Source organism: Suncus etruscus, chromosome X (genome assembly GCF_024139225.1).
Source record: "Suncus etruscus isolate mSunEtr1 chromosome X, mSunEtr1.pri.cur, whole genome shotgun sequence".
In the NCBI taxonomy this organism is placed as follows: domain Eukaryota; kingdom Metazoa; phylum Chordata; class Mammalia; order Eulipotyphla; family Soricidae; genus Suncus; species Suncus etruscus.
Window position 1 is genome coordinate 58,297,086 of NC_064868.1, and position 17,654 is coordinate 58,314,739.

General features: G+C 36.2%; 1 protein-coding gene across 1 annotated transcript in view; it reads right to left on the reverse strand.

The window, feature by feature from the left end:
• The window catches only part of OPHN1 (oligophrenin 1), a 354,031-nt gene that overhangs the window by 121,660 nt on the left and 214,717 nt on the right, over window positions 1–17,654 (reverse strand). Inside the window, exon 19 of the mRNA XM_049767407.1 lies at window positions 13,156–13,315. Coding sequence (XP_049623364.1) covers window positions 13,156–13,315 — 160 coding nt within the window. The remainder of the gene's footprint in view (window positions 1–13,155; window positions 13,316–17,654) is intronic.

Sequence of the window (17,654 nt, forward strand, 5' to 3'; positions counted from 1 at the left end):
TGAGTAGGTGAAATGGGATCGACATACAATAATGTCATCCATTGGTGGAGTGTAGAAAAGATAAAAATAAAATGGTAATATCCAGAGACAATAGAGATGAGGGCGGGAAGCCTAGTCCTGATTAGGAAGCTTTTCACAAAGAGCATTGAATGCAGTTAGGGTAGAGATGAGTTCACATGAAACTTACAAGTTGGAACTGATTATTTTGGATAAGAACTGAGTCCTGAAAGAGAATAATGTTATATGCAAGATGTCCTTCCATTAACAATAATGCAAACTAAAATGTCTAAAAGATGAGAGAGAAAAAGTGATAGAGAGATGTAAAATGCCACCCCAGAGCTCAGCAGGTGTGGGTGGATGGGTGGGAAATATGGAACTTTGGTGGCAGAAACTGTGAACTATGAAGGGTGGTGTATATTCTATGACTGAAACAAAAATCATGAAAAAATTGTAGCCACATTGCTTTAATAAAATAATTAGAAAGTATATATATATGCATATACATACATATGTATATATATATATATATATATATAGAGAGAGAGAGAGAGAGAGAGAGACCATGTTTACCTCGTTTCAGCAATTCAAAAATTCTTATGTTGCTGGATTTTATTTAATAAGAAATAAGTCACGGTATATTCTCCTTAGCACCAAGAGGAGAGATCTCCACTAAAAAAGTTTTATACAAGAATTAACTGTTGACTATCTAAAATAATTTCATTGACATCCAAAGGAAACATAATTATCAACAAAATTCTTGAGAAAATTCTCTTTATATCTAATAACCCTTTCATTTATCACCAGAAATAATGCTATCTCCAAATATGAGCAAGCACAGTTATCCTTGTCATGTATTAACCTCCACTAGATTCCCTCAGAATTGGGGCCAGAGTGGTGGCACAAGCTTTAGGGTGCTTGCCTTGCATGCACTAAACTAGGACAGATAATGGTTCAATAACCCAGCGTCCCATATGGTCCCCCAAGCCAGGAGCGATTTCTGAGTGCGTAGCCAGGAGTAACTACTGAGTATCACCGAGTGTAGCCCAAAAACAAACAAAAAAAATAAAGCAGTAAATCACTTCTACAATACAGAGAAAAAGGAAGATTACCCAAAAAACACCCAATTCTATAGCATCTTTGTTTTTTTTTTTTTGTAGCTAAGCCAAATATATTATCATCAGATAGAAGATAATAGACAAGTTACATAAGCAGAATAGTATAAAAGATGGAATTTTGGTTGTGTTTCTTGTTAGGCTGTGGTTCAACAGATAAATACTATTTGTAGAGCATAATTATTTAGCTCTACTGACATATGAAAATATAGTTTATATTAATCAAATGTAAAATTTGATTGAAATTTCAGTTTTGATTTTATTTATTTTATTGTTTTGCTTTTTGGGCGACACCTGATGACACTCAGGGGTTACTCCTGGCTATGCACCCAGAAATAGCTCCTGGCTTAGGGGGCCATATGGGACACCGGGGGATCAAACCGTGGTCTGTCCTAGGTTAGTGCGTGCAAGACAAACATCTTACCACTTATGCCACAGCTTTAGCCCCTATTTTTTTATTTTTTAATTAATTAATATCTTTATTTAGGCAGAAATTTCTGGTCTGTCTCGAGATAAGACTATGGGCAGATGTGGGGACTAGGGAGATAGTACAGTGGATGATGTGTTTGCCCTGCATTCAGCTGACTCAAATTATTTCTCCAGTAGCCTATATGGTCCCCAGTTTTTCCAAGAGACATTCGTAAGTGTTAAGCCATGACCCCAAGCTCTTTCAGATAAGGCCCAAAAACTAACAGAAGACTATGAAATGGTATGAATTGAATTCTAAAGATCCTACAATCTTTAATCCTTACATTTTTTCTCTATAACAAATTGTTATCTCAATATATGCAAACATTTTCTCATGAATATTTTTATAAATAAAGCTCAGGAAAAATAATCAATAAACGTCAGAAAATTGCAAAAGTTTTATTGTTTGCATATTCTGACAAAGTAATATGATTTGAAGATAAAATAAACAAACAGATTATAATGGGATGGGAGTCATATATATTTTAGGTGCATTCTTTACAGATATGGTACAGGAAAAATACTTTTTTATTTATTATACAATCATAATAAAGATGAATTGATGACCTTGTAGGAGAAATATACGGTGTTACAAAGTACTGATTTGGAAAACTGACTAGTAAAACAAACTTTTAACAAGTTCCAATTGTATCAGCATTGCCTTTTTTCTTCAACTCCTATAATACTGTGACATGCATATTTCATTTTATATAACTCATTTATAAATCTCATGTATAATCTTATAGATTGTTCTTTTTCTAAATTTTGAAAAAGAATGAGGAAACATACCATAGTAAACAAAATAAAACCCTTTATATTTTAGTTTTCATGGGGTTAAAGCATAGAATATTAAAAGCATAAGGAACTTTAAAAAAAGCCTAAATTTGACAGGGTAGGTAGATAAATAGAAGGAGGAGGCAAGAAGATATGGTCTGCATATTGCCGTGGTGCAAGAATTAAGTGCCCTGAACTCATATGAGGAAAGTAATTTGTATGCATGTAAATAATTAGAACCATGACTTCTGTAAGCATTGGATTAAAATAATTAAACTTTCAATTACAGAACCATGACTTCTGTAAGCTTTGGATTAAAATAATTAAACTTTTTATTTTTTTATTTATTTATTTTTTGGTTTTTGACGCTCAGGGGTTACTCCTGGCTATGAGCTCAGAAAATGCCCCTGGCTATGGAACGCCGGGGATCGAACCTCTGTCCTTCCTACTCTAGCCCTTGCAAGGCAAACACCTTACCTCTAGTGCCACCTTCCCGGCCCCAAAATAATTAAACTTTCAATGCATCTACCAGGGAGACAGATTAAGGCACAGGAAGAATTCTTGGGTCATTTTGGGGGGGTAGCCTAATACTGTTAATGGAATTTAAGTTGGAAAATTTTCTGTGTGAAATTCCATTCTCAACAACTTTGTAAATAACTTTGCCATGTTACAACAACAACAACAAAAAAAATAAGCGAAGAAACACCTTTCAGTCCTTCCCACCATCAACTCTGCCTACTGGATTTTTTTATACCTAAATTAAGTAAGTAAGATGCTAATATGTATGTTGATTAGCTAGGAAGAAGTGTAGAGATGAAATCTGAGGCCAAAGAATTGGATATATAGTATGCATTATCCATAGTCACCTGATCTTAGTTGCCCAGTTATACTATGAACTCAGATGTATCTGACTTCAAAGTTAGCACTGTTTCCTCTACAAAATAGACAAAGAATTTTAACATTAAAGAACAGTTCTGTTTAACATAGCATCTTTAAAAATAACTTTAGAAAACAGTCCCTTGCATTATCATGCAAATGAATTCCCACAATTTCAAACTCCAGAAAGAACACAATCTGATTTTGTTTACTTTGTATGGTTAAAAGCAGAGAAAGTTTTATAGTGTTTTAGAATTTTAGAAAAGTTAGAGAATTGTAGAAAAAAATTCACAGGGCAGCTAGAGAGGAGTCAAGGAATAATCAGAATATATTTGTTCTCTGAGCACATAAAGGCCTGGTCTAAGAGAACTCAATATAATTTCTCTTTGATAGGCTTTACCATTGCCCCAAACTGTATTTAGCAGTCAATTTTTGTTAATGATTTTTAAGGCTCCTAAGAACTAAATTTATAATAGCTTTTGTTAGATTTGAAGGAAAAGTAAAAGGAGTTACTGAATTTTCCTGGAAGGGGATTTATTATTTGGCTAAATTTCATTTGATGCTAAGCTATTTTTTTTACTCTTCCATATATTAAATGTGAAAGAGGGAATTTAACCTAACAAAATCATTTTCAATTTTTAAAAACTATGAAATCTAGACTAACTCAAACTTTGCCATAACTAAGCAACTATCTAGATTTTACCCAGATGTTATTCCATGAATTCCTACATCAGAGAGTACAAAAAAAATCTTGCCTTTCTATAAAGCAAAATTATTAGACTTGATCCTGATGAAATACAGATTTCCAATGTTTCCATTTAGACGTTGGCTGAATCTGTGTAGTACTTTCTGAGATCTCATTATAATAGCAGAAAAATCCTTGCATTTTATAAAAACAAACGATGAGTAAAAAATAAACTCTTAGTATTAGACAGAGATCACTTTATTTTTATTTAACCATTATGGTCACAAAATTATTCACTTTTGAGATTCAATCTATCGTGCTTCACCAGTGCAGACTTCTCATCACTGGTTGTCCCAAATATTCCTCCCACCCTTCCCCTACCTGCTTCTGGGAAGAAATTTAATTCTCTCTTTTCCTCCTCCCATTTTGACACTATGGTTTGCACTATTGTTAATAAAGGGGTAACATGTAACTTTATTCCCCTTACAGCAACCCATCTTTTTTCCCAGAACGATCAGTTCCAACTACCATTTTTGTAGTTTACCCTTCTCTACCCTAACTGCAATCCAGACTATTTGTTGAAACTTCTTGCCATGGATTGTTCCTCCGAGCTTTAATTTCCATCATCTCTAGATATTATTACCATACTTCCTTTCAATTTTTGTATCCCACTATCAGTCTAAATTCCCAATAACAGTAAGTGAGAGTCCGTTTCTCCCCACATCCATTCCAGCACTGGTTGTTGACTGTGATATATGCCAGTCTCTTTGGTATGATATGGAATTTCATTGTTTTTTTTAAAATAATATCTTTAAGCATCACGATTACAAACCTGTTTGTAGTTGGGCTTTAGTTATAAAAAAGACACTTCCCTTCACAAGTGCAACCTTTCTATCACCAATGCCATCCATCACCTCCCCCACCCCTTGCCTGTCTTCAAGACAGGTATTCTATTTCTCTCATTCCCTACCATTGGCATGATAGTTGTTAGCGTAGTTATTTTTTTTTATAAATATTTAAGCACCATGATTACAGCATGTTTGTAGTTGGGTTTCAGTCATAAAACGAATACACCTCTTCACCTGTGCAACATTCTCACCACTAATTACCCCTCCCCCACCCCTTCTTGTATTCATGAAAGGCATTCCACTTCTCTCATTCTTTAACATTGTCCAGTAGTTGTTAGTGTAGTTATTTCTCTAACAGTGTTCATTACTCTTTGTGGTGGCTTCAAATTGTGAGCCATTTCTTCCGACCTTTTCAGTCCTTAACTCTGGGCCTTATTACAGTAATGTCTTTAATTTTTCTTAAAACCATAGATAAGTGAGACTATTCTGTGTCTATCTCTCTCCCTCTGATTTATTTTACTCAACATCATAGATTCCATGTACATCCACATATAGGAATATTTCATGACTTCATCTCTCCTGATGGCTGAATAATATTCCATTGTGTACCATAGTTTGTTTAGCCATTTATTGGCATTTCCCTGATGATTAGTGATGTGGAACAGTTTATCATGTGCCTTTTGCCATCTGAAGACATAGAGCACTTTAAATACCAAATAAGTCACCAATTTTTTCTAAGATACTCTTCTCTCTAAGACACTCTAGGTGCAAATTATTGGATTTTTATCTATTTTTTATTTTTTTCACTTTTTTTTAGTTAAACACCTTGATTACATACATGATTGTGTTTTGGTTTCAGTCATGTAAAGAACACCACCCATCACCAGTGCAACATTCCTATCAGCAATGTCCCAAATCTACCTCCTCCCCACCCGACCCCTGCCTGTACTCTAAACAGGCTCTCCATTTTATTCATACATTCTCAATATTAGGACAATTCAAAATGTAGTTATTTCTCTAACTAAACTCATCACTCTTTGTTGTAAGCTTCCTGAGGTGAGCTGGAACTTCCAGCTCTTTTCTCTTTTGTGTCTGAAAATTACTATTGCAAGAATGTCTTTCATTTTTCTTAAAACTCATAGATGAGTGAGACCATTCTGCGTTTTTCTCTCTCTCTCTGACTTATTTCACTCAGCATAATAGATTCCGTGTATAGCCATGTATAGGAAAATTTCATGACTTCGTCTCTCCTGACAGCTGCATAATATTCCATTGTGTATATGTACCAAAGATTCTTTAGCTATTCGTCTTTTGAAGGGCATCTGGGTTGTTTCCAGGGTCTTGCTATGGTAAATAGTGCTGCAATGAATATAGGTGTAAGGAAGGGGTTTTTGTATTGTATTTTTTTGTTCCTAGGGTATATTCCTAGGAGTGGTATAGCTGGGTCATATGGGAGCTCGATTTCCAGTTTTTGGAGGAATCTAGACATCGCTTTCCATAAAGGGTGAACTAGATGGCATTCCCACTAGCAGTGGATAAGAGTTCCTTTCTCTCCACATCCCTGCCAACACAGTTTATTCACATTCTTTGTGATGTGTGCCATTCTCTGTGGTTTGAGGTGGTATCTCATCGTTGTTTTGACTTGCATCTCCCTGATGATTAGTGATGTGGAGCATTTCTTCATGTGTCTTTTGGCCATTTGTATTTCTTCTTTGTCAAAGTGTCTGTTCATTACTTCTCCCCATTTTTGATGGGATTAGATGTATTTTTTTCTTGTAAAGTTCTGTCAGTGCCCTGTATATTTTGGAGATTAGCCCCTTATCTGATGGGTATTGGGTGAATAGTTTCTCCCACTCAGTGGGTGGCTCTTGTATCCTGGGCACTATTTCCTTTGAGGTGCAGAAGCTTCTCAGCTTAATATATTCCCATCTGTTAACCTCTGCTTTCACTTGCTTGGAGAGTGCAGTTTCCTCCTTGAAGATGCCTGAGTCTCAATGTCCTGGAGTGTTTTGCCTATGTGTTGTTTTATATAACTTATGGTTTTGGGTCTGATATCAAGGGCTTTAATTCATTTGGATTTTACCTTCACACATGATGTTAGCTGGGGGTCTAAGTTCAATTTTTTGCAAGTGGCTAGCCAGTTGTGCCAACACCACTTGTTAAAGAGGCTTTCCCTGCTCCATTTAGGATTTCCTGCTCCTTTATCAAAAATTAGTGGTTGTATGTCTGGGAAACATTTTCTGAGTATTCAAGCCTATTCCACTGATCTGAGGGCCTGTCCTTATTCCAATACCATGTTGTTTTGATAACTATAGCTTTGAAGTACAGTTTAAAGTTGGGGAAAGTAATTCCTCCCATATTCTTTTTCCCAATGATTGCTTTAGCTATTCTAGGGTGTTTATATTTCCAAATGAATTTCAAGAGTGCCTGATTCACTTCTTTGAAGAATGTCATGGGTATCTTTAGAGGGATAGCATTAAATCTGTATAATGCCTTGGGGAGTATTGCCATTTTGATTATATTAATCCTTCCAATCCATGAGCAGGGTATGCGTTTCCATTTCCACGTGTCCTCTCTTATTTCTTGGAGCAGAGTTTTATAGTTTTCTTTGTATAGGCACTTCACATTTTTAGTCAAGTTGATTCCAAGATATTTGAGTTTGTGTGGCACTATGTGAATGGGGTTGTTTTCTTAATGTCCATTTCTTCCTTATTACTATTGGTGTATAGAAAGGCCATTGATTTTTGTGTGTTAATTTTGTAGCCTGCCACCTTGCTATATGAGTCTATTGTTGCTAGAAGCTTTTTGGTAGAGTCTTTAGGGTTTTCTAAGTAGATTATCATGTCATCTGCAAACAGTGAGAGCTTGACTTCTTCCTTTCCTATCTGGATTCCCTTGATATCTTTTTCTTGCCTAATCGCTATAGCAAGTACTTCCAGTGCTATGTTGAATAGGAGTGGTGAGAGAGGACAGCCTTGTCTTGTGCCAGAATTTAGAGGGAAGGCTTTTAGTTTTTCTCCATTGAGGATAATATTTGCTACTGGCTTGTGGTAGATGGCCTTCACTATATTGAGAAAGGTTCCCTCCATTCCCATCTTGCTGAGAGTTTTGATCAAGAATGGGTGTTGGACCTTATCAAATGCTTTCTCTGCATCTATTGATATGATCATGTGGTTTTTATTTTTCTTGTTATTGATGTTGTGTATTATGTTGATAGATTTACGGATGTTAAACCATCCTTGCATTCCTGTCATGAAACCTACTTGATCATAGTGGATACTCTTCTTAATGAGGCATTGAATCCTATTTGCCAGGATTTTGTTGAGGATCTTTGCATATGTATTCATCAGTGATATTGGTCTGTAATTTTCTTTTTTCGTAGCATTTCTGTCTGGTTTAGGTATCAGGGTGATTTTGGCTGCATAAAAGCTATTTGGAAGTGTTTCCGTTTGTTCAATTTCATGAAAGAGTCTTGCCAAGATTGGTAGTAGTTCCTCTTGGAAAGTTTGAAAGAATTCAATAGTGAATCCATCTGGGACTTTGAGCATCTTCCACATTGCTAGTCTAAAGTCCTTATCTGAGAGGTTGATTAGTTGTTTGGTCATTATCTGGTCCTCAGAATTGTCATCTTCATTCTCTATGTCTGATGCTGGCCTGCGTTGTTTCCCCATTGTCATACTTGTATTGTGGGTTTTTTATACGTGTTGTGGTGGTATTCATTGGCTATATTATGCAGGCGGCACACTCCTCTGGCTCCGCCCTTTCTGGATGGGCTGTCTTGCCTCTAAAGGAGGGGAGTCCTCCGTGGATGAAGCCTCACACAGGATCAAATCTTAGGCCTGAGCACGCAGCAGAGAAGACAGTCCAGGGAGAAATGCTTGCTACTGTGATCCAGCACACTTCTTAGTGTGATTTTTTCTCCTTGTTGTGATGGTGTTCTTTTCTTAGAAAGAGCGCATGGCGCGTAGTGAAGCGGAGCCAAAGTGCTCTGCTGGAGCCTCTTTTCGGCCCATTCCCAAGAGGTTCACGCAAGAGGACAGTAGACAGACAGACACACAGAGGCAGCACTCACAGTTTTTCACAGTTGGGCTGCACTGGGCAGGCATAGTTTCGTGGATTTTCACAGCCTGGCGTCACAAACAGGGGACCCGGCTTCTGCAAAGCCTAGCTTGTTTTAATGTTATGGAGTCCCACCATGGAGTTGGCTTCTGGGAGAGTAAGTTTACTGAAGCCTCTTTTTGCCCACTCCCAAGAGGTTCACGCAAGAGGACAGTAGACAGACAGACACACAGAGGCAGCACTCACAGTTTTTCACAGTTGGGCCCCACTGGGCAGGCGTAGTTTCATGGATTTTCCCAGCCTGGCGTCACAAACTGGGGACCCGGCTTCTGCAAAGCCTAGCCGGTTTTAATGTTATGGAGTCCAGCCCTGGAGTTGGCTTCTGGGAGAGCGAGTTTTCTGGAGCCTCTTTTCGGCCCACTCCCAAGAGGTTCACAGAAGAGGACAGTAGACAGACAGACACACAGAGGCAGCACTCACAGTTTTTCACAGTCGGGCCCCACTCTATTTTTTATTTTATTTATTTTGGCCACACCTACTTGTACTCAGGAATTAGTACTAGGTATACTTAAGGATCACTCCTGGCAGACACAGGAGACCATGTAGGATGACAGGAATCAAACATAGTTGGTCTACATGAAAGGTCAGTGTTGACTACTATAGTATCTCTCTGGTCTGTAATCTTATCTGTTCTTATCCATAATTAGACATATGTGGAAAATTATGCCTAAAAGGGGAATCTCACTTTCTTGAGTCTAAAACTAGTATTATTGGGCAGAAATGAGAGTAAAACCCAAGCAGTCTAATCTCCAGTCAACGACCTGTTCTATTAAAATGGTATAACCTACAAGAGTTTTATTTTCCATTGATTATATTTAATAATCTAACAATTATGCTCTTCATGTTGTCTATTCCTTTAGACTTTTTCCATGAGAAGAAAGTAATAAAGGAGACAGAGAATACAGTCATAGCCTGATAAAGATACTTCTATCTATATAGCATGGATTATGTGTTTTTTATGAAGTATGAAATGGTAGGTTTCAAAGAATTTTCCCTTTAGACCAATTTAAAATACTGGGGCAGTGACAGAATTCTGTAATATTCAATAACTCTATATTGGCAATTATATGAGGTTTTCTGAGAAATATCAATTTGATCACAATGATTCAACAAATTCCAAGGTTAAGCAATTATGCAAATATAGAGCTCTAAAATAAAGATAATCTCCTATCAACCTAATATTTTATCACTTTATATTTATCTCATAATACTTTCAAACCAACCAAGCAAAATTGGCTAATTATTTGCCCCATTGTTAAAATGAAGGAAAGACCTTGGAGAAGTAGACTTGGTTATTTGAAGACTTCAACTTGCAACGATAGATAGCTGGGACTATCTATCAAAATTAAGGCAGTCAGGTACCAAAGATACTTTCAGATTTTCCATTACTTTCTCACCTCTGCATAAATATTAAAAACCTATAGAGAACCTACAATGACAAATTCAAGGTGATTTTTAAAATGTATCAATATAAGAAAGCAACAGTGGTCCAACTAACACAAAAACTAAGAACAGAAAAACTCTATGTAATGTCAATGCTCATTCACTCTGAAACTTGGTGTCACTATCCTCAGACTATAAAATTTCATTTAGCCCCAGATACAGCTGCCAACATTGAGTATCTGGTCCTTGGACACATTATCCCTAGTCTTTCTATTTGCGGTTCTCTCAAAAAATAAAATAGCAGAGAGAAAAGTTGATAAAAATAAATCAATTTACAAGGGCCGGAGTGATAGAATAGTGTTGGCCTTGCATGTGGCAGATCTAGTTTCTATCCCTGGAAACCCACATGGTCCTCTGAGACCTGCAGGAGTGATTCCTGATTGCAGAGCCAGGAGTAACCCCTGAATACATTTGCCTGTTGTATAACTGACCATGTTAACATCTAGAACAAAGACAGATTATTCAACAAATGGTGTTAGGGCAGCTAGATAAGTGCATGTCAAAATTCAAAGTTTGATCCATATATCACATCTTATATAAAAGTCAACTCAATGTAGATAAAATATCTTCATAACATACTTGAACCGAAAGTACAATGAGAAAAACTTAAGCAAAATATTCTAAGATATAGACCTCAATGAATTCTTCAAAGATATGATGCCAATAGCAAAGGATACAGAATCGAATCTGAACAAATGGAAATATGTCAAACTAAAAACTTTCTGTATGGCAAAAGAAACCGGTTTAAACTTAAAGACAGCTGAGTGGGAGAAAATGTTTGCTCTCAACACAGCAGATAAAGTGATGATATCTAGGTTACATAAATATTCCCAAAAAATTAACCCCCAAAATTAAAAAAAGCTTCAAAATGTGGAAGGAACTGAAGGGGGATATTCTTTTCATGACTGAAACCCAACTACAATCATGTTTGTAATCAAGGTGTTTAAATAAAGATATTAATAAAGAATGCAACTCTCTGAGGATGGCTGATAGGTGGCCAACAATCACAAAAAATGCTCATCATTATTTGTCATTATAGAAGTCCAAATAAAGATGACAGTGAGATTTCATCTTACACCAGTGAGAATTTCACCTATCATAAATAATGAATACATTCTGTGACAGTTGGGTGATTATGAAAAAGAAACTTTTGTCCACTGCTGATGGGAATGTTGCCTGGTTTAACCCCTGCAAAATTTAACTCTGCAAAATTCGAATCAAGTTGCCATATTACCAAACAATGCCACATTTGGGCATCTTCCCTACTCATACAAAAGACATATGCACACCACTATTCATTGCAGCATTCATTTCAATATCTAGGAGTTAGAATCAACCTAGAGGTCAAAAAAAAGATGAGCAGATCTTAAAGTTGTGGTACATATATTCAATTGAATACTACATTACTCTAAGGAATGATGCAATCAAGTAATTTGCTACAACATATACAGAACTTGAAGGTATCATTATAAATGGAGCAAAAGGATAAATACAGAATTATATTAATTATATGGGTTATTTAGAAAAACTTTATAAAGAAATGTCATGGTTTAAATGGGTGTTGTATAGAACACTCATGGCCCAAGAGCATAATGAGGATATGCATAGAAATTGAGTGTAGGAGGAGAAAGACAGATATTAAATAATAGAAGACAGGGGTCAAGGGGTCTCAGGTAGTGCTAAGAAAGACCATAAATAAATATCTAAACCATGGAGTTAACAATGAAATCATTAGGCCCAAAATTTAACAATCAAATGTAAAAGTGAGTGTTACTATGATGGGCTGGGGCTGGGGGGATATGAGATGGACTCTGGGAATATTGGTAGAGGAAGACTGACACTGGTAGTGGGATTGGTGCTGAAATATTGATGCTTAAAATTCAACTATGAATAACTTTGTAAATCACAATGCTTTAAATAAAATATTTAATAATTCTAAAAACTAAATGACTAATAATAAAAATAAGACTATTAGAGAAATTCTTTAGCTATAACTTAGTATAGCAGAGAATGATAGTTCTTTTCTCAACTTCACTCTGTATTAAAAGTAAAACTACATTTACTTGACATATAGCTAAATATAATCACATCACTTAAGTATGATATAATACATGTAAATCAAAATGATAGTGATTTGCTATCATGTGTGGCCTTTAAGCAAAAGGATATGTCCTTCATTTCTGTGCTTTCAGTTGATTTACTATAGAAGATAAGTGTTAACAGAAATGAATCAGCACTGTAGGGATGGCAGATTATAAAAAACACAAATTTCGTTCGAATCCCTAACAATTCATCTAACAACCAGATCATAACTAATTCATCTGAGTGCAGCAATGAAGAAATAACTACTTGTGCAAGAGCCATTATGTTGTTATATGTAGAAAAATAGTACCAAATTTGTGTCTTTCTTAATCATAGCTAACAGGTGGCAGAGCTTGTGTTTCAACTGTAGATGTACCAACAGGTTTTCCAATTGCAGAAACTTTTAATGAAATACGTTTTTAGGCTGGCACTACCAGAAATTTTAGAGCAAATTTTAGGTCTTCTATTGTAATCGTATAAGACTGATCAATAAATAACTATTTTCACCACTGATTTCAATTTCTTCTCACATTTTTGTATGTTTCTGAGATTTATCAGTTACATGCTCAAGCACCATGTTCTGAATAAATGGATTTTATGGGAACAAAAATATTATCAAATGCTTTTCTACCAGAATGAAATTCCCTTCCATCACCATCTTGAATCTGGGAGGAAGACACAGTCTATGTGGCCCTAGGAGAAAATGTTACAATATTAAAGCAGTTATAAAGATCAATAAAATACACACCTTAATGAAATGCTCGATTAGGATTTCTACCACAATATTCTGGAACTTGATATTCATCATAGCAGCAACAGTATCTTCCTGAGCTCTCATCAGAGTTGGTCCAAATATTACTCCTATGTTGGAGGGGGTCATAAGATTCTCTTTGCTGTGTTCACACACACTGCCAGAAGAGAAAGAAAATGTATAACGACATCACAACACTATATTTTTAACTAATAATAAGTTCTTGCTAAAGACAATAGAGAAACTTAAAGGAGACATAAAGGAGAGGCCCAACATACATTTAAAAGAAACGATAAGAATTCTGTGAGCAAAGAATACGAAATACTAAGTAATCAGTGGTCAAAAGGTGGCGCTAGAGGTAAGGTGTCTGCCTTGTAAGCGCTAGCCAAAGATCAGGACTGCGGTTCGACCCCCTGCGTCCCATATGGCCCCCCCCCCAAGCCAGGGGCAATTTCTGAGCGCATAGCCAGGAGTAACCCCTGAGTATCACACGGGTGTGGCCCAAAAACAAAAACCAAAACAAACAAACAAAAGTAAGATAGCTAAAAATTAATGATATATAGGACATAAGAATTTGGGGATAGGAGTATAAAAGTTGGAAAGACAAAAGGGAAATAAGAACAAATTCCTGGCAATAGACGGAGTATGTGCAACATAGATGTAAATAATAATAACGAACATAGAGAAAGTGTCAACCAGTCTTAGCAATCAAGAATTTAGCATCTTTCCTACACTTAGAGAAACAAAAAACTCAAAGAACTAAAGGGAAACAAAGAAATGAGTGTTCTATGCTTGTCATCATAGTGATTTTCCAGTAGTCTTAAGAAAAGCATCCAGAACCCTAAAATGTATGATATCTCATTACTTTCTTTTTTAAAAAGTCAGATGTGAAAAAAAAGTCAGATGTGGCTGGTCATTTACAGTACAGTGCACACTTTCTTAAAGTGGTAAACATATATATATATAAAATCATCTATTGAAGAGCTTTACAAAAATTTTGATTCATCAAGCTGACCTTGTTTTGAATCTCAACAATATCACTCACTAACTTTTCATACAAGCTTATGTGTTAGTGCCTTTATATTCATGGAGTTTAATTTTCTTACTTGCAAAGATATCTACACAGAGAGACTGTTGAACTAATTGAGATAAAAATCTTTTCATCATGGTATTTTGGAACTATTCCACCATTATTGTCAAAGGTTGGTAACTTTATCTAATATCTGTTATAGGATTTGTGGTGCAACTGTATTGACTCAGACTTCCATATATTTGCTCATAGGACACCTTCTATTTAGCCTAACTCCCTCTTTCCAGATCTAAACATTGTCCAGTTATCCTTTGGGATTCACTTTAGATGTTTTCTTTTTCTCACTTATCATAGTCCATTGCCCTAACATGGTTTTTTGGTCTGGGAGCCACACCTAGTGGAGCTCAGTAGTTACTCCTGGCTCTGTGCTCAGAAATAGCTCCTGGCAGGCTCGGGGAGACCATCTGGGATACAGGGAATTGAACCCATGTCTGTCCTGGGTCGTCTGCCTGCAAGGCAAATACCCCCACACCTGTGCTATTGCTCTAGCCCCCAGTACCCTAATCTTGATTGAAGTCATTGGCAAACACAGCATGTGGTACTTTGAGATTTTTGTTTGTTTGTTTTTGCTACATCTAGCAGTACTTAATGAGCTTAATCCTGTCTCTGGATTCAGGAATTACTCATGCCAGTGCATAGGGGGCCATATAGGATACCAAAGATGGAAACAAAATTAGTCATGAGCAAGGGGAGTGATATTATTGCTTAAATGATTATTTCTCTGGACAATTGTCACTTTTTTAGAAATCTCACTATCTTACCAGTTGACAAATAACTTGAAATTATGTGTCTTGCAGGTATCAATTATATTATTTAAAATAATCTGCAAACCAGTCAGGCTTTATCAAATAGCAATGTAAGCATTCAAATGAAATTTTTTCCATTATAGTAGTTTGGCTACAGAATTAGGGATGTAAGGAAAGTGGACATATAACATAAGAAATAATTTTGAACATATCAAGATCAAGGACCTTGAGAGGTGGTCTCCATCAATAAATAGGTTAGCAAGCAAATAATAGATAGGATAGATGTTTTGAAAAATTCTAATAAAATTTGTTAAGCTCAACTGTTCTAAGTTCCCTTTAGATGGTAATGAAAAGTACGTATTCAGTTCTTTCACATTCTGGTCTGGTCACAGATCTTCAATAATAATGTGACAGTTTAAATCTGCTAGAAATGTGCATTTATTTCTATTTTTTCAAAAGAACAGAAGACATTTATTCAAAGTGACTTTTCCTCCCACAAGATGCTTCCATTATATGATCCAGAAAGGTAAACAATTAGTTATAGGACAATTGTCACCAATGTCTATCACTCTCAGATTAATTTCACTCAGCATAATACTCTCCATATCCATCCACATTTAAGCAAATTTATTGACTTCATTTCTCCTAACAACTGCAAGGTATTCCATTGTGTAGATATGCCACTGTTTCTTTATTTGTTCATTGACTCTAAGGAAATAGGGTTGTTTCCATATTCTAGCTACTGTGAATAAAACTGTAATAAACCTAAAAATACAGAGGACTATTAGCCCCTTATCTGATGGGTATTGAGTGAATAGTTTCTCCCAACCATTGGGTGGCTCTTGTATCCTAGGCACTATTTCCATTGAGGTGCAGAAGCTACTCAGCATAATATATTTCCATCTGTTTATCTCTGCTTCCACTTTTTTGGAGATTGCTGTTTCCTCCTTAAAGATGCCTTAAATCTCAATGTCATGGAGTGTTTTACCTACATGCTGTTCTATAAACATTATGGTTTTGGGTATGATATCAAGGTCTCTAATCCATTTGGATTTTACCTTTGTACATGGTGTTAGGTGGGAGTCTGAGATCACTTTTTGCAAGTGTCTAACCACTTGTTGAAGAGGCTTTCCTTGATTAATTTAGGATTTCTTGCTCCTTTATCAAAATTAGATGATTGTATGTCTGGGGAACATTCTCTGAGTACTCAAGCCTATTCTACTGATCTGAGGGTTTGTCTTTATTCCAAAACCATGCTGTTTTGATAACCATTGCTTTGTAATAGTTTAAAGTTGGGGAAAGTAAAGCCTCCATTTTTCTTTTCCCAAGGAGTGTTTTAGCTATTCGAGAGTGTTTATTGTTCCAAATGAGTTTTAGAAGTGTTTGATCCACTTTTTGAAGAATATCATGAGTATCTTTAGAGGAGTCACAGTAAATCTGTATAATGCTTTGGGGAGTATTCCCATTTTAATTATGTTAATCCTGCCATCTCATGAGCAGGGTGTATGTTTCCATTTCCACGTGTCCTCTGTGATTTCTTGGAGCAGTTTTATAGTTTTCTTTGTGTAGGTCCTTCACGTCTTTAGTCAAGTTGACTCCTAGATGAGTTTGTGTGGCACTAATGTAAATGAGTTTGTTTTCTTTTTTTTTAGTTTATTTGAAACTTTTTTCTTTATTTAAACATCTTGATTACATATATGATTGTGATTAGGTTTCAGTCATGTAAAGAACACCCCCTTCACCAGTGCTACATTCTCAACACCAATGTCCCAAATCTCCCTCCATCCCACCCCACCCCCACCTGTACTCTAGACAGGCTTTCCAGTTCCCTCATTCATTCACATGATTATGGTAGTTCTCTGTGTAATTATTTCTATAGCTGCACTCACCACTCTTTGTGGTGACCTTCATGAAGTGAGTTGGAAGTTCCAGCCCTACTCTCATTGTCTCTGAGGATTGTTGCAAAAATGACTTTTATTTTTTTTAAAACCCATAGATGGGTGAGACTATTCTGCGTCTTTCTCTCTCCCTCTGACTTATTTCACTCAGCATGATAGATTCCATGTACATCCATGTATAGAAAAATTTCATGACTTCATCTCTCCTGACGGCTGCATAATATTTCATTGTGTATATGTACACAATGTCATTCATCTGTTGAAGGGCATCTTGGTTGTTTCCAGAGCCTGGCTATTGTGAACAGTGCTGCAATAAATATAGGTGTGAGGAAGGGGTTTTTGTATTGTATTCTTATGTTCTTAGGGTATATCCCTAGGAGTGGAATAGCTGGGTCGAATGGGAGCTCAGTTTCCAGATTTTGGAGGAATATCCATATCGCTTTCCATAGAGGTTGGACTAGATGACATTCCCTCCAGCAGTGGATAAGAATTCCTTTCTCTCTACATCCCAGCTAGCACTGATTGTTGTCATTCTTTTTGATGTGCGCCAATCTCTGTGGTGTGAGGTGGTATCTCATCGTTGTTTTGATTTGCATCTCCTTGATGATTAGTGAGGAGGAGCATTTTTTTCATGTGCCTATTGGTCATTTCTATTTCCTTTTTATCAAAGCGTCTGTTTTTCTCCTTCCCATTTGTTGAGGGGTTAATATCCAAAATATACAAGGCATTGACAGAACTTTACAAGGAAAAAACATCTAATCC